Here is a 26,807-nt window from a genome sequence, read left to right as displayed (position 1 = left end):
TGTATTTACCCTAGCAGAAAGGGGAGGGATAATTTCTGGTAATGTAAGTATAAGAAAGTGAAGGTAAAAATCGATTAATGTTCGACACTCTTTCCCCCTCCTTTTCCTCTTTCTTCTTTTTCCTCTCTTTCCTGATATTTTATTGCTCTTTCTCTCTCTCTCGGTTTCGCTTCTCTTAGCAACCGACCAACCAGACTAATCTTAGACATTCCCTTTTGGTTTCAGCTCGATCTCTTCTCCCTCCTCGTTTCACTTGCTTTTACAGTCTCAATTATTTGCTATTTTCGTTCCTCTCTCTCTCCCGCGGGAAATGAATGACGAAAACTTTATTAACCAAACAATTTTTTTCCAGTTCATTGAAAAGCACACCGATTTTCGTAACCCCAAGTTGGAAAGAATATGTACAGCACATATTTTGATACGAAAAACGTTGATTAAAACTCCTTCCTGATTAATTAGTGGTTTATTAAGTCATACGAGAATGATATTTCACCGCGTAAAGTTGTCAAAACTTATAGTATACCTATAAATGAATAGGCATTCTTCGGGTATAACGTGTCCAAAATTCATATTTAACAATCTTAATGTTGAAAAATACGAACGGAGAACTATAAGCTACACCCTAAAGCCATTATATCGAAACATAGTCTACTACTACTACTATATATTGAAGTATGGGGTAAGTTTCAAGCCCCCCCCCCCCGCCCGGTCTCCGTTCGTATAAATTTCTTGGGCGCAATGCAATATAGGAGTGATAAATGCGGCCACTGGTGGAGCTATTTATCATTCTTGATGTATGGCTTCCACCCTCCGCCAAATTTCTTATACAACTAAACCCCCTACTAGCTGTTTCTCAATCCTCACCCTAGTCCACTTCGTCGAATTCGACATCCTAGTCTGACAAGGCTAGAATTATAATCGCGTCGAAGGCATGAATGACACGGCACGAGCTTTCAATCGAAATTGGCTATCGATATAAGAAAGCTATACTCCTCGTGTCTCGCGCGGAGTAGAGGAGTCGGACAATTACGAGTATTATCAATAACATCGTCGTAATTTAATAATATATTTGGAAAGTGTTCTACCTCTTAATGGAATAGTTTCAGTGACAATCGTCGGGTCTTATTCGCCTGGAAATCATTAATAGGGTATAAGCCTGAATTCCTAACATCTATTCCGTATATATTACCTAACACCATCCCCAATTTGGCTTCATTAATTCATTCACCACGAATATCTTTACCGTGTTTCTCCGAGTTAAATTACGACCGAAGATAAAGGCGTTAGCCATTGTATTTTAAGTCAACACTCGTGGCTTTATAGACGGTATCAGGTTATGGATAAAAAACGGTTACGTTTAAACAACGGAGTGTCAGTACGTAATACCATTGTCAATTGTCAATGCGTTATAAGGGGGGAATCACCCTTATAAGCCCGTATTCCTAATGCAAACTGTGACAGGCGCTATATAATGAAATTCAGTCCGTTCTATATTGTATTTCATAGAATCCGAGAACAATCTATTGTTATTCATTTTAAGGGGGATTCACTCGATCGAGAGCATGCAATATCGTATTGTAAGTCCTATAGGAAAACCTCGGACTAGATATTTTATCCCCGGTAAAGACTACTTCCTTTTCTATCGAGTTTAAAATTGAATGTTAATCCGCCTCAGCTTTATAGATATAGTAAAGTTTAAAATGATTTTGATGAAATTTATCCTTCAATTTTGGCAAAACAAAAGAGGATACGCTGTGAAATAGGAATAATATTACTCGAGTTCAAACATCGCGCGGATAAATACACCATGTTAATTCTCATACTCCAGGGCCTCTGAACATCAGTCGAGGGTAAAAACAATACTTTTTTACGACGTCATAAAACAGGGGGGTTTAAACCCCTTTAAAATATCTTGGGAAAAACCCTTGGGGAAAACTGCTATTTCGCAATAAAACCCGAGAATATTTTTAAAATAAAGGTCCGTAAAAAGTTAGTAGATGGGATTATAATATAGCCTTAGTGTCATTAAACCTTTAAAACAAGGCGGTATAAAGAACGTAACACCAGAAGTGAGATGAGACCAGAAGTACTGAGCTAACGAAATTCTTCACTCGGCGAAACTGAATATTCTTGATAACACACCAACGGTTGGCCCTCTGGTAGCGGTTTCTGAATTTTCCTTCCAAAACGTGAGACGCTCGTGGCGGTAGACGGCCGAACTAGATTCAAGCACCAGCGTCCGTGTTCCGCGGCTTTGGGTTGAGGGGAAGGGGGTAGGAAATGTTTTTGGAACTCGACCAATTTTTTTCTCTCTAGTTTTAGCGCGTGGGAAGCGGCATAAAATCCTCAAATTTGTTCACTAGTGCCTGGATCTACTATCAATGCTAGAGCCCTTCACTTCTAGTCTCATCTCACTTCTGGTAATACGTATCCCAAAAATAGTGTGCTCAAAAGATATAATCTAAATGAGTAGTACGCGAGTAGAGTAAACCAAAACCTGCAGATTGTTATTCAGATCACATCCTAAAACACATTTGAAGTATAAGGATACTTAAGTCTCTTCTTAATGGAGCGCCATCAAGTAAGAAACGCGTCTCTTGTCCCCTAACTCGAGGTTTGTCACTATTCAGTTGGCTAATGTCTTACGTGGTCAAGTCACGTTGTTTAAAGATAAGGGAAACACAGTGTACTTACCCAAGTCGATATACCACACTCCTCTCTTTAGTAGTTGTTAATGTTCACCCGAAATCGTACGTAATTTAGAGCCATTTATCGCGGTAACTCCAGAATTTTGAATGTCGCCTTTTATTGGTCGTTGGCGACATAAACGTCATTTGTTTTTTTGGGTTTTGGTTTTTTTCTGCAACAAAAAAAATGAGAAAGAAATAATGTGATAAGTTTGGAAAAACTCAAATAGTTTTGAAAAAAATAAAAATAAAAATAGACTTAATTATCTGAGATGAAATGTACTAAGGCAACCTAACCATACTGGGATACTACTGACTCCCTTACAGGGTTTATACACCATAAAATCTTAAATGGGAAAAGAAGAGGAGAAAAATAAGGTTCGTTGCCAACTGAAAAAGCATTTCCTTGTTTTTCTTAAAACGAGCGTATAGCGTTTTTCATCATCAGATTTCACAGTTCGGGAGGAAAAGATACCAAGGAATTCCCTTCCTTATTCGTGACGATATCCAAACTTAAATCCAAATTCACACGGAATTTACTAGAAGAAATAAGCTAGGGTATATCCTAAAGCGGTGATGAAAACTCATCACGAACTTATAAATTACAATAACCAATATCAGAAGTAAGATAAGGGACTAGAAGTAAAGTGCTCTAGCATTGGTAATAGATCCTGGCACTAGTGAACAAACTTGAGGATTTTATGCCGCTTCCATCACGCCTACACTAGAGAGAAAAAACTTGGTCGAGTTCCAAAATATTTCCTACCCCCTTCCCCTCAACCTAAAGCAGTGGATCACGGACGCGGGTGCTTGAATCTAGTTAGGCCACGAGCGTCTCACGTTTGGAGGGAAAATTCAGAAACCGCTACCAGGGGGCCAATCGTTGGTGTGTTATCAAGAATATTCACTTTCGCCGAGTGAAGAATTTGGTTAGCTCAGTACTTCTAGTCCCTTATCCTACTTCTGCCAATATGTAGTTCGCTAACTTTTAATTTCATAATTTTAAAATTCCCTATTCAAAATCCTTGGCTATATCCATGCAGGTATCCGGTAGTAACCCCTCTTCCGTTTGAAACTTAGCGGTTCTTCGCAGTTCATCTAACCAATTCCGAGGGGTTTTGTTGAAATTCAAAACAAACCACGCAAAAAAGAAGAAAAATTGGATTTATTCCTTTTCTTTTAACCTAAGCCTTGGTCAAAAACCTAGTCCCGAGTAAGTTCTGGGCGAAATAACGGTGTGGAACTGAAGAAAAAAAAACTTTAATGGGTAAAAAGCGTGCAAAGAGAGTCTTTTGTTCCACGTTATAACACTAACGCTCACCCACTTCATATTTTATCAAAAAACTAAAACTACTTTTAAGCCTTGATGGCTGAAATATCACGCCTAAAAATATTCCCGCATGCAGAAATAAATCAGTTTCGCAACCCTACTTAAAAAACTACCCAGCTCATAAATCTACGCGAAATCAGTTCACATCCAAGCCAAGAGTTTTTCATATATTTTTTTACCTCCAGGGTCGCCTTAACGATGCGGAGGTTAAAAACAAGGTGGTCAAGACCTCCTTATTCTCAGGGTCAGTAATACCTATAGCGAAGTATTAGACACCTCGTGTTTAATATATACTAATCCGAATTACAAGTTCATAACAGATGGGGGGTTAAATTACGCTTCCCCCTATATAAAGGCATTAGCGATTAAATCTAAATTCAATTCAACGACTGCAAATGGATTCATGGACTTTATATCCAACAGAGGACCGACATTAACTGTGTACGCAGTGAGATTTAATGTACTCGCTGGTATCCCATGTTCCAAACGCTCTCCCCCAGTTTTCCCGTCCTCAATAGATGAATATTTACGAGATCCATGCGGCTTAATTTCGAAATTCGTCTACAAACGTAAGGTATACGTGTCTTTGAATAAATTGGATTTTAATCCACGCTCGATTTGCGTCTCTAAGCCTAAATATTCGAAGCCGTATTTACTAAAATTACGCCGCCAAACCTACCAACCATTCCTTAATGTATCTGAGAAATCTCTGTACGCCCCATTGAATACGCGAGAAAACTAAGCGATAAAAACAAAATTAACACGTCATCGAGATTTAAATTTAGCGAGAAATAACTTTGATATTAAAGCAACCCACGACAACCGAGAAAACCCTTAATTAAATTTGAGTTATTTGACAGTTCAGCGTAACGCGAAACTTCAACTTTATAAACTTAAATTAAGATTAAAAAAGAGGGTCACGTGATACGCTTAAAAAAACTAGGTCGCGAGATTAATTGCGTTTTTAATAAAGTTGCCAAGCCTTAAGTAAAGACTTGATAAGAAAAAGTTCACGTGAATTTTTTTTTTCATTTTCTAATAAGTTGGGGGGAAAAAACAAACTTTAGCGTAGATGGGTACTTGAAAGTGTCTTTACCATTTCCCCCTTCCCTCTCATGGATCGGGAGTGATTTGGCCGCAAAGGCTTAGGTGACGTATGTAAAGAAATATTAGGAAGTCTATCTATCTAGTACGTTGCGAAAAGGCTTAACGTCGCTCCCGTTTTCCTTCAAAGTAAGCACTTGTCGAAAGACACACACACACACAAACGACAGATAAGTTTTTAAAATGGTTCTGACACTTTAGCCAACCATACTACCACGAGTAAATGAATAAAGAAAAAAATTTAGAAGTATATCTTCTTGAAGTGCAAGGGGACCCATCCTGACATATTTCATAATTTTATCAGTTACTTATAACTCATCTTATTAAAGGAATAGCGACATGGTTTAAAAATTATCTCAAATCTAAAGAAAACCTTACTTTTTTGAGAGTTTAAACTCTTCTGATTCCAAAAATATGCTTGATCAATATATGAGGGAAAACACTTTTAAAAAACAATTTGGGGGGCAAAAGCAAATTTGCGGAGAAGATTTTTGGCGGGTTTTTCTCCTTGCTACGTCACTCACGGCATCTCGCGGAAAAGCCGAGCGCGAGCGCCTGAGACTCCCGAGTCTACTAATGCCGCGCGAATCTGAATAAAATAGGCTTAACGCGGCGCGGAGACAATAACAGGCGTCACGTAAGCGAAATCTAGAGAGAAAATTTCTCCTTACTACGTCATGAAACGAAACCAAATTTTAACTAGACCTTTTCCAAACACAATACTTTGATTGCAATTTTATAAATTGCTACGAAGCCAAATTAAAAAAGTAAACATATTATAATAAAGTAGATTTTTCAACGTTTTTTTTTTCGCATTTTAAGTTTGTGGATGACGAAAATTATGTCACGAACACTTTAAAAGTACGTCCTCGTTTGTTGTTAATGCTTTACATTAAACAAGGAACTTCTGCAAGGTACCCCGACGAATTTAAAGTTCTCTTCCCATAAAAACAACATTTCTGCCAAAGTGTACTTCATTCTTTCCTCGCTCACCCTCTCATCATCTCCATCGCAGTATAGCCTAAACAGTCTACATTTTATGGGATCGCGTTTTTTCTCTCCCCCTCTCTCCCACCTTCTCTCTCTTATAGTTTTCTTTCATCAAGATTTTTTTCTCTTAACTCTTCAAGAAGGATGAAGTGGACGAAGAGGGACGGTTGGAGTGTTTGTATATTGGCAACCAACCGAGCTAAGCCTAAGAAGAACTCAATATAGAGAAGTTCTCTATTTTGATTAGCTGTCATATACCGTCATCGTTGTCTGGAAAAATATATGGTATATAGTATCCGTACATGCTCGGGTTTATTAATAGTAACTCTTGTAATATACGTCTGGAGTATAGTTCTATACCCATCATACCTCGCGGGGCTCCCGTGGAACAACGCGAAGTACGTGAAATAATTAGGTTTAAGTACAAATACGCGTTTAAATGAGTTTGCGTTTTTGTTTTGTCTTATGAAAAACATCCGCGAAAGTTTCGTAATAGCAGAAGTGAGATGAGACTAGAAGTACTGAGCTAACGAAATTCTTCACTCGGCGAAAGTGAATATTCTTGATAACACACCAACGGTTGGCCCTCTAGTGGCGGTTTCAGAATTTCCGCTCCAAAACGTGAGACGCTCGCGGTGGTAGACGGCCGAACTAGATTCAAGCACCCGCGTCCGTGTTTCGCCGCTTTAGGTTGAGGGGAAGAGGGTAAGAAATTTTTTTGGAACTCGACCAATTTTTTTCTCTCTAGCGTAGGCGCGATTGAAGCGGCAAAAATCCTCAAATTTGTTCACTAATGCCAGGATCTATTACCAATGCTAGAGCCCTTCACTTCTAGTCTCATCTCACTACTGGTAATAGAGGTTTGATAGGCGAACATTCGGTATACACGGCAAATAGCGAATGTTTTTCAAACTATTCTTTGTACGTTTCAATTTAATTGAGATTATATAGATTTCAAATTAGAGCTCGTGCTGTTTTTCATTTCTGAAAGCAACTTGAAAAGGGTAACTGAACTTCCAGGGTTTTTCTTAAAGAAAAGAAAATTGGTTGGCCCACCATGGAGGAAAAGCGGGGGTGGGGGGGGGGGTTGGAGCCTCCGAATTAAAGGCGTTTTGTTCCGTAATAATCAAGACAAAAAGAGAGTTCTAATGCGTCGTTAACTTTTTGAAAAGAGAGCTTTTGAGCAAGCGGGCGGGGTTTCTTATATATATATCCGATCTTTATACCGCTCGCTTCGTGTATAGAGACGGACAATTAGCTAACAACGAACCCAAAACTAACCGTATAGAAACTTTTAGCCGCTCTTTTTCTACTAAGCCTATAGCTCGTTTCCTTTTCAATGGAAGGGAAAACTATACACCATGAATCGAGATAATTATAACAAAAATATTTTAATATGCCTAATCTAATATCGCCGGTGATTTTTGCAAACCTATTTTACTTTGTGGTATCATTTTCCTTTGGCGACTCCGGCCAATTTTCCAAGCTCTCACCATCGTTCAATAATAACGAGTGAATTAAAATAAATTCACTATTAAAAGCCACTACATAAGTATAGAGTTGATTCACACAGTCCAGCACTCGCACGCGGAGCGTTGAGTTAACGCCCTTAATTTTTCGTGGTAGCTAGAAAATTCTCTCTTCGACAGAAGCCAATTTTGCTCTTAATACATATTCCCCGAGCCTTTCTACGCGCTGTTTTAGGGGTAATATACGGGTTTACCTCTCTTTAACAAGAGCGTGTTTTCCTCACCGGGGACTCGTAAGGACGGTTGTACTTCCAAAAGTTTTCCAGTCAATTAAATTAAGGTTCTCGCCTCGCGCCACCACCCTCTGAGATCAGGACGCTGCTGTGGATAGAGATGGAAGAGGAGAGAGATGGAGAGAGAGAGAGAGGCGTTTTAGAAGAGGGGGAACTATCTTAAGCCTCGGCTTCTTTCTTCTTCATTTTCTATAGAGTCTGCATGAAACAATTAAAACGGCGTTCCAAACTAAGAAGTCACCCACGTTGAGCGTATAAACATCCCTAAATTAATTAGTCATGTAATTTGAAATAATAATAATTAAGAAATTCAGTTCAACTTTTATACATAAATATTCGTGATTTAGATAGAATTCATTCAGCGAAACATTGAGATTGAAATCCTTGAAATAGACGTGCATGGTTTTTAATATTAAACTTTTATTTTCAAACAACTTGAGATAAAAATCAATAAAAGGTACTATATATATAAATCCACTACGGTTTTAAATTCAACTGAAACCAGTTGAGCGCAAGAAAGATGAGGAAGAAAGGAAATAGAAAATAAAGTTCAAATCAATATGAAATGAATTTAAGCGGAAACAGGTTTAAACCTCAGTTTCTCTCTCTCTCTCTCTCCCTCCCTCTCTCCCTCTCTCCCTGGAGCCGGAAAGGAAATAAATTCAAAACGAATGCGTATAAAAGGAGGTTATGAAATGTAAATAAAAATATATAGCTAGATACTTCCTAATGAATAACAGTCGCCAAGGCTTAGCCAAGATTCTATATAGTAATACTTGGTCGATTAAACGCGAAAGATATAGCGTTAAAACACGTCGAACATACGAAAACGGAAAAGTGATTGCGATTTGCTACAAAAACCAAAAGGAAACAGCGACTCTATCGTTTAAAAAAGGGACTAAAATTAAATTAAAAATATCCAAGGCTTAAAGTCATTGCACCTAATAACCTAACACACCATGGAGGTCACGTCGCAGTTTGTCGTCGAATCCACAGAATCACGAATCACCCTATACTACTTTCTTCGGGTTCCAGACTATCCCCGTTTCGCGCAGGCGCCCTTGGTATAAGTGTCTAACAAGTGGCCATACAGCACTTAAGTCGATATTCATGGGCCCGACTTTTCTATATGAAACAGATTCCAGTCCCGCGGTAATTTAAAGGTCCCTGGAGAGGAAACGCTTGCGAGAGAAGAAGAAGAGAGAGAAAGAGAGGGAAAAGAGAAAGAGAGAAATCGTCGAAGCGTTATGAAGGGCAGCGCGTGCCCAGCTTCGCTAATGACACGGGGGGCCCTGCCGAAATAATATAGCCCTAGACTCGAGCCCTCATAGGTAGCGAGTGAATAAGTCCCCCTTCCTTTTCCCCCCAAAAAAATGGTGGAAAAGGGGTAGGTGGTATTGGAATCGATCGAGTCCCTCATTGCTTTTCTTGATAATCAAAGGACCTACAAGAGGTCCTTCTCCCAAACCCCAACCCCACGCAGACGGATGGTCTCCTTGGTGAAACTAGAACTATATATACATGATTTGGGAACGGTATACAGCTACAAAAAATATCCTACCTAACGCCGCTCTCAACGCCATACCACCATACCTTCGTTTCAGAGGCAATCACCTACCCTTTATAATGTTATATTGTATCAGATGTCTATTAAATGAAGTAATATTTAAGAATTTGGTACGGGGGACTGCAGTTTTGGCTGTCTCTGAACAGATGTCTCCCGTCAGTTTTGATATGAAATAGGCGCGCAACCATTTTTTAATAACAGGGTTCGTACCAAATTTTTACATTGAAAATCCCTGACTTTTCCAGGTTATCCCTGACCAAATTTTGGCAATATCCCTGACCATTTTAAGGTGTTTGCCAGAGCCCACTTCATCACACCTGTCTCATATTTAGCATTGCTCGAAGCATGGCTTGATATACCAAACAAAATCCCTGACATATCCCTTACTTTTTAGGAAAAACTTTTAAATCCCCGACTTATCCCTGACTTTTCCCCCTAGTTTTCATATCCCTGACTTATCCAGGGATATAATTTTTTATATAATTTTTTCATTTATTTACGCGTCTTTGATAAATATCGATTAAAAATTATTAATCGCTTGACCACTTGATTAATTTTTCATTAAATGATGAACGTCTTCCCAATATTACTGCTAGAGTAACGACGATACTCGCGCACTCGCTGTTTACTCGGAATGGGACCGACTGGTTAGAGTACTTGTCCCTGTTGGGTTTTAGATAGGACTCGGCCTATCATCAGAAGCTTTATCCCCGCACTTCTAAAGGTATCACACACACTCTAGTTTCCCGCCTTTTCAGGCGCTGTCACGTGACAATGAGGGGGGTGACGTTGGCGTCGTCAAGTTTGCGGAAAGACGCGTGCGTTATCTCTCTTATTCGCGAATAAAAGCTTATAGACGTATAGGAGTAGCTTCCCCCTTTTTAAAATTCTCCTCTTCCACTGGATTTGCATGCATTAGTCAGGAAAAGAATTTACTTTAAAAGTTCCCGCCGTTTTTACCAGTTTTGGCGCGAGAAAAAGAAAAAAAAAATACACAATGAATAAAGAATTTACCTTAGAAGTTCTAACTTTCTAAGGTACAAACAAGTACGGAGCTTCTTAAAGTATAGTTTTTGTTAAACGGTGGCTGGCTTGCTTGGAAATTTCAAAAGGACCGTTTTTTATATTTATTTTTTGCAAAACCAAATTTCCGGGGAAGCAGAGATAAAAAATAAGGTTTTTTTTATCTTCGATCAATTCAATTTCTATTTTTTCTTTTGTACTTCCGACCCCCCCCCCCAAAAAGAAATTTAAGTAAATAAGGTTAATGATGTTAACACTTTATGGTTCGAGGTTTTTAAATTAAAAAAAAAAATAAATAAAACGCCGCGAAAAAAAATTAGGAGTTTCAAAATCGATTAAAGAACCTGGTTTTTCCAAAAAAACCTGAATGGTTGCTTTTAACATAACGCCAGTGCTCAGCGGGTGAAACATCTTTACAGGCGTTCTATGGGAAATTAATGCTAAAGTTTCAGCCTGTTGGGTGTCTTCCCTTACAAACCATAATGGGCATAGAATGAATGAATGAATATTTATTAACTTTTCACATAGGTGAATCCCTTTTAAATCAGGGAGGAGCAAGTAATTGCTCACAAGTAGTATAATGTACAGCTTTTAACAAAATTATATAAGTTCAAATAAAATAGAAATAAATGTATAAATAACAGGGCTTTCTTCACGCGTTAGCTTGAGAAGTCAGGCGCATAGTGTTCCACTCTTTGAGTAATAGTTTGGTCGACGCCACAGCGTCCTTTCGGGTTGCCGTCTCAAACCCCAGTTTCAATATGCGCCACATCTTCCCATGCGGCACCACATCGAGGACAAGTTGGGTCTTCCGTGAAAATTTCTGACAATCTAGCCGCAGTGGGGAGTGCCCCAGATCGTGCTAGGAAAAGCAAATCGCTCGCCATCCCGTTGGCATAGAAGGGTTCCACCGATGGAGTCAGTTTCGCCGCATAGATTTGATAGACTGTGGTGGCGAGCTACTTCACTTCTCCACTTCTTCTCTGATAGGGCTTTAACAGAAGTATCAACAATGATGCACCATTCTCTATGAGATGAAGCTCCCGATCTGCTGGCTCCGCTGCCATATTCTCTGTCAAGGAACGACAGGCGGTTTACCCATCGAGTACGATGACCCACTGCCCGCAGGTATTTATAAATCTGTTTGGTGACCCGGGATTCCTCCATGAAGATTAGGCGTCCAAGGTAACGTAGTTTACTCTTAGCCTCTCTGGAGACAAAGGAAGACCAAGCCATCTCGCCAGTAATGGCTGCGGTTGCCGTCATAAAATTGCCACCCACAGCTGTTTTACCCGCAGCGGTTTGAGCACGCTCACACGCTGTTCTCGCGAACTCCTTGAGACAGAGCACCTCGTTCCCATAGGTTAGACTTGGCACTGCAACGCACTTCCAAAGGTTCCGAATGACGCGGTACTTATTGTACGAATGGCAGCCCTTGTGTTTTATCGCTCCAAGGTGGCGATTTGCCTTACTAGCAAGAGAGGTTTCAAAGTCGGCTAGGTAGCCATCATGCATCAACACATCGGGAGTAATCATACCGCCATTGCTTAGTGGGTGAAACATCTTTACAGGCGTTCTATGGGAAACTAATGCTAAAGTTTCAGCCTGTTGGGTGGCTTCTCCTACAAAACATAATGGTTATAATGAATGAATGAATGAATGAATATTTATTTTCTTTTCACATACAGTTCCCTTTTGGAACAGGGAGGAGCAGTTAGGCTGCTCGCAAGTTTAGTTTTTGTACATTTTAGAACATTTTATTTATTACATTATTAAAAGGTTTAAGGCTTAAGGCGCGGTTATGGTTGTTGTGCATGGTGGCAGGAATTGGTCTATTATTGTTCCAAGCTTTTAGGAGGGCTTTTGTCGATTGCATATTCTTGGCTTTGTCTTTACCCGTAAAACCTAGTCTAAGGAGCAAAGTGCTTTCTGCATTTGATGTTACTGCGTTAGTTTCGCGGTATTGGCTAAATGAGGGACATCCATTTGCTCAGCGGGTGAAACATCTTTACAGGCGTTCTATGGGAAATTAATGCTAAAGTTTCAGCCTGTTGGGTGGCTTCCCCTACAGACTTTAGAACTAAAATAATTTTGTTTTAAAATATTTTTAAATTCAATCGCTTTGAAAAATAACAACGTCACGTGTGTTCTGAATACGTTTTTGAATTCGGAAATAACACGTGTGCGCTTAAACAATATCACGTGACTAGGTAATTTGGTGGTTCGCGAGGAAGTTTCAAGTTTCTTCCTTATACCCAAGTAAAAAATAATTGGTTACGGAATACCTAACATAATTAGAGGAGCCCCAACCCGTAATTATCTAACATAGGTTTAGATTATATCTAGGCTTGATCCATAATAAAAAGAAAAAATAGACGTAATTATCCAAAGGGTTTTGTATAACTATAGCCATAGGTATAGGTAAAGTCGATATGGTTCAGTTACCTCTATATATACAGGCGGGTCGATTACCATCTGTAATATCCTTTCTCTATAGCTGACCGAACGCGAGTACGCTTGGAACCGTACCAAGCCATGCCCAAACTATCGTAGCTCTAACCATAAATCTGAAACCGCGGATGACTATAGCTCTACCCGGTGATCTAATACGCGGTATCAACCTGAATTAATTTCATAATCGTAAGAGTATTTATAACGTTTCGAAAAAGGCGTAAAGATCAATTTTAGTCAAGGCGTATTTATTCCAAGGCACGAGACTGGGAAAGGTCTAAATTAAAACTCGTAAAAAAATATATCTATTTAGTCTATTTTAACACCAAAATAAACAAAATGCAATTCCAATAGAGTAGTGTCGGTAGAGAGGGGAGTAGACGGTGTATCCCTCCCTCTAGGCGCGCTTTTGTAAGAGGGGATACTGTACGCGCCTGGTAGGGGGATGACGCTGAGCTAAGACCTAGAAGGGTATGACGTTTGAATACGTAGAACTGACATTACTCTATATTCTCGCGTTGATAGAATTAATTCACGGTGTCATGTACTATCTATAGCAAAATAGGGAAGGAAACTAGGAGATATCCCAACGATATCGATACGGGTGGGGGCCCAATCTATACTAGGGGGCCAAACCCCTTCTCTCTCTCTCTAAGGTGCTATATCAATTGGCCGTCATCAAATAGAGATGGGCCTGGTGCCCATCGCGTATTAAGTACGTTAGATAATATCGCTTTTCCCGTCATATTGTAATATAATACAAAGGTGGGGGAGTGGAGTGGATAGGGGGGTCCGAGAATTCCCGCCCATTTGAATATAATAGGGGCCCAAACCTTCCAAGACATCAGTTTGTCTTAACGAGAGTCGTATAAGGTATTTTCCTAACAATAGAGTTTTGATTAAATGACTCGAGATAAAGATAAAGATAAGGAGATTAAAATTGTCTATCCAAAATTTGAATTTCAAATTGTTACACTATTCAAGCCCGTTGCACACGCCTAAAAGGAAGGATGATTCGTCATATGACTTCTCAATTTTGTGACATAATAACTCTCCCCTTTGCAAAGATGCTAAATATTTGGCGTTACGACAATCAGAGAGAAAGTAAATAAGCCAAAACATTATTTACACAGAAAAAGACTAATTTTGAACCGTTGACCTTTTTAAAAAGGTGCAGTCTGATCCGAACCAGTTACTTAATAAAATCCTAAATAAAAAAATAAATAGGCCTATATTGACTTTTGAAATATTTCTTAACTTAAAGAATCAGCAAAATTTTCAAAAAGCATTAAAGCAATTTTCCTAAGGCATATTTTAAGGGCATGATAAAATAAAAAATTCTTCGAACTGTACGGCAATATATAATCCTTTGGGAACGAATATATGAAATACAAAAATTATGAATAAATTCAATACGGCTTGCTTTCCTTTGGAGTTTTTTCCAAGTCAGATTTTAAGGAAGGAACGATTTTATTAAAGAACGCCTGTATATATATAGGTAAGGAGGAAGTGGAAGAATCTAGCCAACGGATACGGTAATGGCAGTTCCTACCTTAAGGCTCTATAGAAATATTACATCAAGCGTCACTAGTCTAACCCGGCCATAAGATTTCGTTTACTCAATACCCCGCAACATACGTCTCTCTCCCTACCAATCGTATTTTGTGTAAATAAACGATGTGGGCTGGTTCTATATACAGAGGTTTTTTACCCCTACACTACTACATATTACCCTCCATAAGTAACGTATTAAATATAGGTATGTGCCAAATCCATAAACATTAACCGCGTATAACATAGAACCATCAGGCATACTTATATATATTATGTCATTTATGATATTACGTATGAAAAGGCCAAGTCATACGGGATTCGGGGACAGTTTTTTTTTATTTTTCCCATTTATGCCTATTGATTTTGAGCTAATACAGTGAAAGGCGGGGCGATACGGGGAAAAAACGTCATTAGATTTATCTATACCCCCTTGCCTTCATCAATATTGGTTCTAGTTTCACGGATGGACGATTTAAAGACGTGGAAGTCGATTTAAAATCGATTCCCGAGATATCTTTACAAAAAAATACCTAATAATAACCGGGCTTCTTAAAGAAAGTTGGCAAAATTCATTCAATTTCAAGAGAGTATTTTTGTTCGACAAAAAATACCAAATTTTCAAGTCTTTTTTGGGCGGTTTACACGGTACCCTTAAATCCGAGTTCAATTCAATTCAATTCGGTATACATTGATATCAAGGGGCGTGGTATACTTTAAATGTTCAGTCACGTGGGGTGGGGTATATACTGAAATTAACCGCGCGCGTTCGCGAAGCTCGGAACAAGAATAGTTTACAAATGATGATGATTAGGTACCATTATCAAATCACGTTAATAGCCAAGGCTTGGCCAGCTCCGGCTAATAATCCCGAAATCCATGCAGAGGAACTCGAGGATCCAGTTCCATTTACTCTATTAACGTACGAGTAGTTTTCCTTCATTCCGCGAAGCGAAACACTAAAGGTACAGTCTCAACTATAATATTAGCCCTACGTCGCTTATTTTTGCTTTTACCGAAATCTAGGGTTTGGTTCTAATATACATTTATTACACTGATAAGAGAAAATCTTAATGGAGAAAGTTAATTTGGTAGTGATACTGTACCTTTAATATTCCGAAAAAGGAAGGAGAAGAGGCGCTCGACCGTGATACTAAAAATAATGGGGCTTATCCCCCCAGGAAGAAAAAATATAATAATAAAAAAAGGAAAATATTTCAGCATCGGAGCCTAGAAATTTTTTTATCCATACATTTCTACTCGGTACTCATTTTGATCAAGCGTTGTCGATTCGCGACCACTGAGAGAAAGGGGTCGGATACTTCAATACAATGCCCAATCTATAAAAGATTACGGAACAATCCCCCAGTACAGGAAAAATTTATTATTAAAAATATTTTAATTGAGGGTTTAAAAAAATCAGCCCCAAAATCATTGTCAATTATCCGACTCCTCCGTGGTATATTTCAAAGCAAGCGGTTCAAGCCCCAATCTATTAAAAAAAACAAATCATTTCAACAAAAAAAAAAGATGTTAAAAATCTTTATATTTTCAAAAAAAAAATAATATTTCGTTTTTATCGTTCACAAAAAAAAATGCGAAAAGTATCCGACACCTCGGGAAGCCCATCTATCGAGTGGTGGTAGTCCATACAGTACCACGAGCTAATTTGGGGCCAATATTTGGCGGGCTTGTCTACCTAATTATTAAAAAGAGGAAGAGTCTCGTGCCAAAAACTTTTTTTTTTCTTCAATCATCCGAGACTTAACATAAATGGAGGAGAGGGGATAGCTAAGAGGGGATACTGGGGGGGGGGTGAAGCCCCTAATGAAATTTGCTCAATCGATGGCTTGACGAACGAAAAAGGGAAAGAGCGGGAAGAGGGAACAGGGGAGGAAGGGAGATATTTTCTATCAACCCCCGCAAGTGTCGCTGCATTAAGATGAAGATAAAAAACTCGAGTTATTGAATATTTTACTTTTTTTTGGTCTTTTTGCCAATCTACGGATGGAATAACGTTACGTACATTAGCTTGATTGGAAAATTGAGGAGGATACTGCAGCGTAGAGAAATTTAAGGGGTTTTTGCGTTAACTTTTAAATTCGTTGATTTTTACTATCCAGGGTGGAGTGCAGTATTTTACTCCTATGATAATGTAAAATTTCTTAAGTGTTAAGTTATCGTCTTCATCCTTTGTAGGAATTTTACCACTATATAATAGTAGAATAATACCAGAAGTGAGATGAGACTAGAAGTGAAGGGCTCTAGCATTGTTAATAGATCCTGGCATTAGTGAACAAATTTGGGGATTTTACGCCGCTTCAATCGCGCCTACGCTAGAGAGAAAAAAATTGGTCGAGTTCCAAAAAAATGTCTTACCCCCTTCCCCTCAAATTAAAGCGGCGAAACACGGACCCGGGTGCTTGAATCTAGTTCGGCCGTCTACCACGACGAGCGTCTCACGTTTTGAAGGGGAAATTCTGAAACCGCCACTAGAGGGCCAACCGTTGGTGTGCTATCAAGAATATTCACTTTCGCCGAGTGAAGAATTTCGTTAGCTCAGTACTTCTGGTCTCATCTCACTTCTGGTAGAATAATACTATATCCAAATTTTCATCGCAATATTTAGGGACCAATGCTAAAAATGTACAGGAATGCGGCAAAGTCGAATTTGTCAGGTTTGCACACTACTCAATATTCACGTATTGATTGAATAAACTCAAGTTTGGCGTAAAAATATTCTTTCGGAGTCGATTACCCCATTTTGAACTCTGTTTCTACGAATGCCTTTAGGCCCGAAAGTTTCCAATCTTATTCTTTACGTAGTAGTAGCATCCACTATTACTTTACCATAGAAACTATTACATTGTCAAAGGCAGCGAACTGCCATCAGACCAAAAAGATTTTAACATTTGGGTTTCTTTCTCTCTCTCTCTATATGTGTGTGTGACGATATTCAATATGTTTTTTCGCCTTCAAGCTACGAAAAAAGAAGGAAGGGGAGCTTTGGCACATCAAAGTAGAAAAAAAAGTATATAAAAATGGCCTTTGGTACGTCGGTGTCAAACTCTGAATAGGATGAAACCCCCTATAATCTAGGATTATACAGGGTGTAGAACTGTAGAATTACAGTTCAGTTAACCCACAGCGTTTCAGTTTTACGACGCAACGCACTCTCCATTTTTCAAACATTCTGTACAAACTTGGTATATTTGTTCCAACGTGAACTTTCAGTATGGTTAAAATGAACTAAGGGGGGTTTTACCATGGAGCGTTTGGGGCCATTTGAACCCCCTAGAATCCATTAAGGACCAGTTACGACCCCATAGTACTAAAGGAAGGGGTCGACGTACATTTTGGCCCGCGCCAACTTTCAAAGCCTCTTTCAAGAAAAGAGAAGAGTATAGGACAAAAAAAACCCCAAATCATTGAAAGTGCGTTGCGTTTGAGTTTCACTCTACAAAAGGAATAAAAAAATAACACCATTTTCTAAAAAGAACCAATAGTTTCGCCGCTAAAAGCCATCCCTGCTGCCTGGGCAAAGGCGCGGAAACTACTTTCTCTTCTGCGAGATTTAACACGGCGTATTCATACGCGTATACGTAAAAATTCATATAGGAAAGTATATTTGATCAATTATTGATTCTTGAATATATTGAAGTTTGCGCAGTCCATTTATTTTTTTACTTAGTGACCCGTAATAAAGCGAAAAGAAATATATTCTTGTTAGAATTTTATGAATTCTTAAACTTAATGGAGTGAAAAATACTTTTTGAAGTTTTTAACCCTAAAAATTTATTAAGAGATAACAGGATTGGCTAATAGTTTTCTTACACACAATCTTACGCTTTTAAAGGTTTTCTTTTAAAAAATGAATTTTTCTCTCGCGACACAAAGAAAAGAGAAAAGAGAAAAACGCGCGATAAAAAAAATGCATTATCTGATCTTTGGCGCGAAAGAAAATAACTTTGAATATCTTATAAAATATCTCGACTTCAGGGCTGATGGTTTCTTTAAATTAGTATTTTTTACAATGTTTATTTTCTCGAGCCCTGATTGAGATCGGTCCGAGTAATTGGTACCGTTGTAAAGATGAGAATTTGCTATATTATACACTGAAATCTTATCCCAATTATCTTCTAAATTAACAAACTTCTGACGTTCCAAAGTTGGACTATATTCCGCTTTAAAAACAATGTCCCTCGACAAAAAAAATGGTAAACGGTTCAGCACAGTTAAGTGAACGACAGTTAAGTAAAAAAATTGGGACTTTCGTTCAACAAACTTGAACCAGAAGTGAGATGAGACTAGAAGTGAAGGGCTCTAGCATTGCTAGTAGATCCTGGCACTAGTGAACAAATTTGAGGATTTTATGCCGCTTCCCAAGCGCTAAAACTAGAGAGAAAAAAATTGGTCGAGTTCCAAAAACATTTCCTACCCCCTTCCCCTCAACCTAAGCCGCGGAACACGAACGCGGGTGCTGGAATCTAGTTCGGCCGTCTAACGCCGCGAGCGTCTCACGTTTTGGAGGGAAAATTCAGAAACCGCTACCAGAGGGCCAACCGTTCGTGTGTTATCAAGAATATTCACTATCGCCGAGTGAGGAATTTGGTTAGCTCAGTACTTCTAGTCTCATCTCACTTCTGCTTGAACTAATGAAGCCATACAATAAACGCGTATTTAAAATCAAACCTTCCACTATCTTCCTACGCATTACTAGATTGAAAATGAACGCAAAGAAGAGATGTTAAAATAAAGGTGCGAATCTTGTCAGGACGCTGCTGTCAAGCTGAGAACTTAAGCTAAATAAAGTCGACTGCTGACAAGGCAAACCGCTTAAATTTAAGCCAGGTAATCTTCGGGATAAGAAAAAAAAAACCCTAAACTTATTGGAGGTTGAAAAACATCCTAGACTTAAGGAATGAAAACAATACACCCCAAGGACTAGAGCGTAAAACCTGTCAAATCAAGGAACTTAGAAATATTCCCTATGGGGGCGATGTAAATGGTCCTCTTTGAAATTGCGGAATTACTTATAGCCAGAGGGTCGTACGAGATAAAACTAATTAGAAATAAACCTTTAGGGCTGGTCCCCAACTTAATTTATTTCCGAAAATTCCAATTAGTTTAAATTAAGCTAGTGTTATTTTAACCTCCGGCTTATCCGTAGTTGAATGCAACCTTAGAAACAGTATAACTAACTCCTACCAAACTTCTCAAATATTCTTTGTCAAAATGAAATAAATTCATACTCAACGGGGTTGTATCGTACAGTTTTCAAACTCCGTACAGCGAAGAAAAGTGACCAGTATCCACAGGAAGGGGGGGAGAAGGAATTAGTAGTTTGTCGTAGCTTGTCGGTTGTTGGGTTAAGTGGGAATGGTCACTCGGGGGTCATGGCGGCCATTCATTCCCAGTTTCGAGTGTCCGAGAGCTGGCAATATAGTCCCCGAATGGGGTCAAAGGTTTTTCCAGGGAAACTACGGTATACAGCCAGAAATCCCGACTTCCCCTTCCATGAATTATTGAGCGTTCCTTTTTCTTAGGAAATTCTTTTTCTTGCCATAGGCCTAGTTCTTTTACGGTTTTACTAGACAGCAGAGACACCTAGCGTCATATAAGTTCAAATATTTGTTAAGCCTAGTTTGAATTTTTCCTTAATTTCGCGCGCTTTTATAAAAATGCGTCTCGTGAGATTACGTCACTTTAATATTATCCCGCCTTTTTAAATAGCGCGCGCTTAAAGAATTGATGTCACGTGATTTATAGTCATTACGGCGGTCACTACGACATTTAGCGAGTGGTTTATACCGTAAAGATATTTTTCGTGAAAAGGAAAGGAGTGCATGGACAAGCGAAACCCCTCGGGGTTATCGGGTTAAAGTTTAATTCAGTCGTAAAATATTTTAAACCAGGCCAGATTTATAATTAAATTTTCCCAAATTTTGAAGTGACTTCGCTTGGCTATTCGAAGTCGGCTTAGATAAAAATGATGAAAAATATTTCATTTCATTAAACTGAAATCATGGTCGGGTAATACTTCCTTAATAATAATAGTATGAAATACAGGAGGAAAACCACTATATTACTATAGAATAATAGAGTGCTGTCAGTTGTGACGTCAGATTCAAGGTTAAACGTCACGAGTCTGCCTTTAGCAATGGGCGGCCATGACAGTTACCGTTTTTTCTTTATGGGAAAACAGCATGGGTGACGTCACACCGGCGCTTCTGACAGCACTCTATACCGATTTCCAATGGCTAAACCATTCTGCGGCGTCCAAAGGAGAATTGAGAACCTGGGTTTGCTTACATTAAATATAAATGTTATCGACCGGAAGGATTAAGGATTTCCTTCAAAAGTTTTGTAAATTTATAATTTTCATTTTGGTCCCCCAGCTTTGGTATTAAGTTCCCGTAACTAAGGGCAACCGAAATAAATTTGATTCAACATTGCGAGATTCTAAATCTAATTCGAAACCAAAACGCGTCGTTATTTCTAGCGCGAGCGAGACAGAAAAGGTCATAGAGGTCAGAATACCTTTAGGCCTAATTCGTTTCAGGATTAAAATTAATCTTCCTCTACAGATATTTATACCCTTTTCCGGTTGGTTCGGCCCTTCCCTATTGACTCGAGTAATTCCAAGGCTTAAGTAGATGGAACAAGTCACGTTTCTTAGTGAAGGGAAAAGCATCGATTTGCTAGATGGTAAAGGGTAACCTGGATGTGATCACGAAGAGTCCATAGAGGATCCTTGGAAGGTACCGTACACGCTCCCCCATCAGTAAACTAGGCCAAATAAAATAAAATAAAGAACAGTCTTCAACTTGACTTTCCCTGGTCTTGATGTATAAGGTAAAAGAAAAAGTTTGCCGCGAGGCACGGGATTTTCTTATAAATAATTTGTACCGTCTTACAAGGGCTCGTAAGTCTTCTTTGTTTTAAGAGTTATCTATAGCAAATGTTGCGGTTTAAGTAATCTTTTCCCGTGAAAACTATAGAAAGATACGAGAGGATAATCACTCTCTAATTCTAAGTGAGTGGTTGTCCCCTCGGATCGATCTTCTAGAAGGCTGAAAGTTACTTATAAGACTAAAGTCTAGTATTTGTTTGTTTGTCTGTTATCAAAGGATACTAACAATCTAGATAAAACGAGAATGCATTTTTCATCAAATTGGCTCAATTTACTCGTTTCTAACATAATCCAACATAACCCCAAAACTAAACAATTCACGAATAAATTCATTTCTGCTAAAAATGTTCACCTTTTCCAGGGGAATACGTTAATCTTAATATTAATATTCTAACTTAATACCAAAGGACCCCCATTATTTTTATAACATACCTAATATTCATGGTGGAATAAATAAATTTGCAGGTAGGTCATAATTATAATGAAAGAAGTCTTAAAATTACAAAGAAGATGGAAATTTGTTTCAAGCACTCTTAAAAGAATTTTTGCGGCTTTAATTAAGTATATTGTAATTAACATTTCAAGAAAACTCTTCGAGTACTCCTTATTTTTCATCAAACTCTTGAAAGTCCGTTAATTAAAAACCAAAAAAAAACCATCAAAATATTTAATGAACCAATTGAAAAAAAAGAAACAAAAATCAAAAGCAAACTTTGCCTTTAACTAATTGAAAACTTGGATTAGCGTAGATTTCCTTTGAAATCAGTCGGCGGTAAATTGGCATTAAAATTGAAATAAATCAGGAGAAACCTTTGATCAAGTGTTTAAATAAAATTAACCCTATATTTAATTCATTCTCAATCTTTGGAAATAAAAATTGTTTTAATGAAAGAACTTTAAAGATGAAAGAACGGGAAAAATTAACAAAGTCGAAAAGAATAATGTCTACACGAGTGTTACATAAACAGAAGGCGGGGAAATAACAACCACTGAGGTTGTACAAGCATTATTTCGAGGAATTCTGGGGGAAGAACAATAAATATTACTCCGGGTCTTGGTAAGTTATAGGCAACAATATTAAAAAAGGACGCGTTGATGCAAAGCAAAACGCTAGCTCAAACACTACAGGTACACGATTGTGAGAAAATCCAGATGACACCGTCACCACGGCCATCCAGTTTGCACAAGGAATACCCTTGAAGGCTGGTACCGTTACCGTATCAACGCCAGACAATTCTCCCCCAGTTTTGTCTTAATTCGTCTTAGATAATAGGGAAGTGAACGAGAGGGAGTCTTTTACAACAAACGACATCACTCTCTCATAATCCCTTTTCTCTTTTCTCCCACCGCTAGGGGGCTCGATCCCCCAATCATCCTTTAGCAATAAGCCTACCGGAAAAGAGCAATTCCCACGGAGCCCCTTTTCCTAATATCGAAGGGGATCACTGGTCAATGAGCATGAAACTCGCTATACTGTATCGGGGGATCGAACCCCCCATCCCCCTTGTACTACGAGACTTCCAATTAATACTAAAAATAGTTATACAATACCCCCATATAATATCATAGTAGTACTACCCCATAGCTTACCCGCAATACTCCTATGAAAGCAGGAGCTCATAATCCAAACATACAAGGAGTGAACAACAAAAATATATTGAACCAGAAGTGAGATGAGACTAGAAGTACTGAGCTAACCAAATTCTTCACTCGGCGAAAGTGAATATTCTTGATAACATACCAACGGTTGGCCCTCTAGTGGCGGTTTCAGAATTTCCCCTCCAAAACGTGAGACGCTCGCGGTGGTAGACGGCCGAACTAAGTTCAGGCAGCCGCGTCCGTGTTTCGCCGCTTTAGGTTGAGGGGAAGGGGGTAAGAAATTTTTTTGGAACTCGACCAATTTTTTTCTCTCTAGCGGAAGCGGCATAAAATCCTCAAATTTGTTCACTAGTGCCAGGATCTATTACCAATGCTAGGGCCCTTCACTTCTAGTCTCATCTCACTTCTGATTGAACCAATAATAAATTCTGTTGTGTTTTCTGTGGGATAATATCAAAATAAAAGAAGAAAAATTCGTAAACTTTTCTCTCGTATATATTTTTCTCAATAAATTCCGTTATATTATTCCTAGAATGGATTTATAGTTTTATATCAAACATTGAAGAAAACAACTATTGAAAAACCTAAAAATAAGAAGAAGAAAAAATAGATATTTTAGATATTTTCTTTCCGAAGTTTTGGCTTGATATTTATAATGTACGATGAATTACTTCAATATTCCAAAGAATATTTTCAATATATTTTAACTCTAAACTAAGGCCACGTTTGATAGCGTAAATATTCGCGTTAAAATTATATAAATTCCCGTGACAAAGTTATAGAAAGAAGAGAAACATCGATAAACGGACCATATCATTTCTACTCGACGGATAACGCAGCTTTTTTTCTCCAGTTCTTTCTTCTCAGGTGTAGCTTGCAATAGAATGAAAGACGGCGTATTAAGACCTATTGTTAAATCGCGTAGGGATAAAAGTAGTCCTATAACTATCTCTTTCCCTTTTCCAAGTCCAAATTCTTTCTGGCCAAGGCCTAACTCAATCAATAAAAAGGGTATTTTGAAAAATAAAGCGTAAGAAAGAATACAAAGGTGTATGTATGTACGGACGCTGGGAAAAAAAGTAGATTTTGTTTTTCGGTGTACATCAAAACTTGAGTTTATATAAAAAAAGAGGAGCCAACCGAAGAATAGGATGTAGTGACGGCGCTTTCCTATAAGCTTCGCAAAGTAGAGTTTCGACATAAGACATGGATGGCATGCAGGATCAAAGGCAAAATGATATACCAAAAGTTTCATACCGTAAAAAACAAGATTGGCTAAGAAAAAATAAATATGGGTTCCAAACCTAATTCGATTATATTGATGTTAATTTCATTGTTAGGCTAATGATACTTGGAGCGATTACTCTATGGAATCTATAGTTTCACGTGGTATCTTCAATTTTAATCTACTTATAATAAAACAAAAGTTATAACAGAAGTAAGATGAGACTAGAAGTAAAGAGCTCTAGCATTGGTAGTAGATCCTGGCACTATTGAACAAATTTGAGGATTTTGTGCCGCTTCCATCACGCCTACACTAGAGAGAACAAGTTGGGAAAACCAAAATATTACCTCTCCGAGGAGGACTACTTACAAACTTACTTACCCAGATATGGAAATGTTTCTTTTTTTAAGAACAAATACTGAAGTTAAAATTTATGAAATATTAAAGCAGTATACAAAGCATAGCAAATATACTGTAAATCAGACGACAATTTACATCCAATAAGGATATACTTGTACACATTAAAATCATCCGATGGGGGAAAAACGGGAAATGAAGAGCTAAAACTTTGGAGGGATATTACCTTTACGTTTTTGTAAAGGCCGAATTTTCTACTCCTCAACTGTATACCCTCTATGTTCAAAGCCATATTCACAACAGGGTTGCCATGTAAACACTATCCTCTCGTTTCACCTCAACGATTTTCTTAGTTTGTCAACATGACTGTTAACGTTACATAACACCAAAGCTTATTTGTGGCTACACACACTGGAAGTAAATGCGCACCATAAATAGCATGAAAACATGAAGCTATAATCCGATTACGATCAGACCTTTCACTGGTCTGGGCTGCGTCCAGCAGAGCTCCCCAAAATGACAGCGGATTTTGGAAAACGGTTACCGGTGAGATCTGTCGTCATAGCTTTTCTCCGGTCATCGGTGTTTTCAAAATGACGCTAGCGCAATAAAGCGTGCAAGGTACCAAGGCTTAACAAAAATTGTATGATAACATATTTAAAGAGATAGATAACAACGTCTTTTATAATTAAAATTAGAAAGTAACATGTCTCTTAAAATTCTCGCGTCATCAAATGGTTTCACGCCAATTAAATAGCTATAGTCCCATCAGAATCAGCAAGAGCTATTTGTATTAATTTCTCCATGCTTTTTCGCCAAGCTGAGAACTACGCGTTTTACGTCACGTTTTCCAAAAACCGGACTATTGTCTTTGAAGACCGCGCTGGCTCAGCGCTGAGCACCGCGACGTCTAATTCAAAAGCAAAATCCCGTCCTGTAGGACACTGCTAACAGCGCTGAGCTCTGCTGAACGCGGCCCAGATATCCACCATGATTATAAAATCTAAGCCTAATTATTTAAAAGTGTATTTAACTTTCGGCTCACTCTGAACCGTTAATGTCTCTGCATTACAGAAACGAAAACCAAACCCAAGCGTTTACTTTTTGGTTCACTAGGCCTATTGACAAATAAAAGTTCATTTGACCAATATCGTTGCGTTCTTCTTGAAATCACTATAGAAAGGATTATGCTATAAACAGATGTAGTATAGCTTAAGTAATATATAAACATCCATTTCAAATAACAATATTAAAAAACATCCTTGGAATATCAAAATGAAACAGAGCTTTAAAGCTACAAAAGTACTAAATGCATCGTAATTACGAAAAAGATTTCCACATATTCACTTTATATTATGAAAAAGTGAATATTAAGGTTCTGTAGGATTTCTTAACACATCAAAACAAAGCGAACTGCTAACTCGGCGCACTAGTGTGACAACGGACAGACACACACAGACAAAAAAATAGACTGCTTTTTAACTCTTTCCGTTTTAATTTTGAGTTTAGAAACAAGATTATCTTAAATATTAAAATAAATATAATTAATATTAAATATTTTCTTCGTTAGTTGTTCGCCTTATTGAGCGTTACATCGTCTTGATAAAGAACAATTAAACCTCAGACCACCTACCCATGGACAGGCATCCCCGTGTTAAACCGCAGTTTTCAAATTGAAACGCGTTGCACGCGCCCTCATGTGTCGGCGGACAGTAATATATCTCCACAAGTGACACGTGATAATTTAAAGAGACAAAATTCCTTTTTTTTTAGCCAAGGCTTAGTATTCTATTCGTCTTATAAAGTAACCCAGAGTTATATTTACTAAGCTATTATAAAAATAACGTTTAAAAATCTTTAATGAGATGAACTAAAAATAAACGATAAACGTTTTCTCACTTTGTCACATTTATAAGATTATTTGCATCTATTGACGCCTATTACTGTACTGCAAGAATCTGTTTGTGGAGATGAATTTCCAGTAGCCGCAACCGCGGCGCTTTCGTCAGGCGTTACACTTTGCTAACCTAGCTCCCTATCCTCATGCCAGTCCATGGGTAGGTGGTCTGAGATTAAACATTCTTGAGAGACTTGACTAATATTGGCGTTTAAAATGAAGCATACGCCGGTTGCTTCACCTTATTCAAATAGGTAGTATATAAGGATTTCGAATCGCAGCTATGGATAAGAACAGCGCAATTGCGTGAACCTTTGGTGGAAGCCCCGCCATTGGGAGGCCGGACGTTTC

The 26,807-nt window shown here is 38.3% G+C and overlaps 2 protein-coding genes across 2 annotated transcripts in view; one reads left to right on the top strand and one right to left on the bottom strand.

The window, feature by feature from the left end:
* Positions 1-26,807, top strand: part of LOC149692760 (uncharacterized) — a 61,364-nt gene that overhangs the window by 4,978 nt on the left and 29,579 nt on the right. The gene's annotated exons all lie outside the window — the stretch shown is intronic.
* Positions 10,965-12,255, bottom strand: LOC149692761 (uncharacterized). Its single transcript, XM_089868831.1, has 2 exons — positions 12,002-12,255; positions 10,965-11,934 (listed from the first exon to the last, which is right to left on the bottom strand). The coding sequence occupies exon 2, from the start codon at positions 11,727-11,729 to the stop codon at positions 11,295-11,297; it is 435 nt and encodes a 144-aa protein (XP_089724957.1). The 5' UTR covers positions 11,730-11,934; positions 12,002-12,255; the 3' UTR covers positions 10,965-11,294.

Source organism: Phalangium opilio, unplaced genomic scaffold (genome assembly GCF_054372755.1).
Source record: "Phalangium opilio isolate 3A_F unplaced genomic scaffold, DU_Popi_V2 ptg000024l_1, whole genome shotgun sequence".
Lineage (NCBI taxonomy): Eukaryota > Metazoa > Arthropoda > Arachnida > Opiliones > Phalangiidae > Phalangium > Phalangium opilio.
The sequence above is the reverse complement of the archived record's forward strand: the minus strand, read 5'-3'. Positions and strand labels throughout refer to the sequence as shown.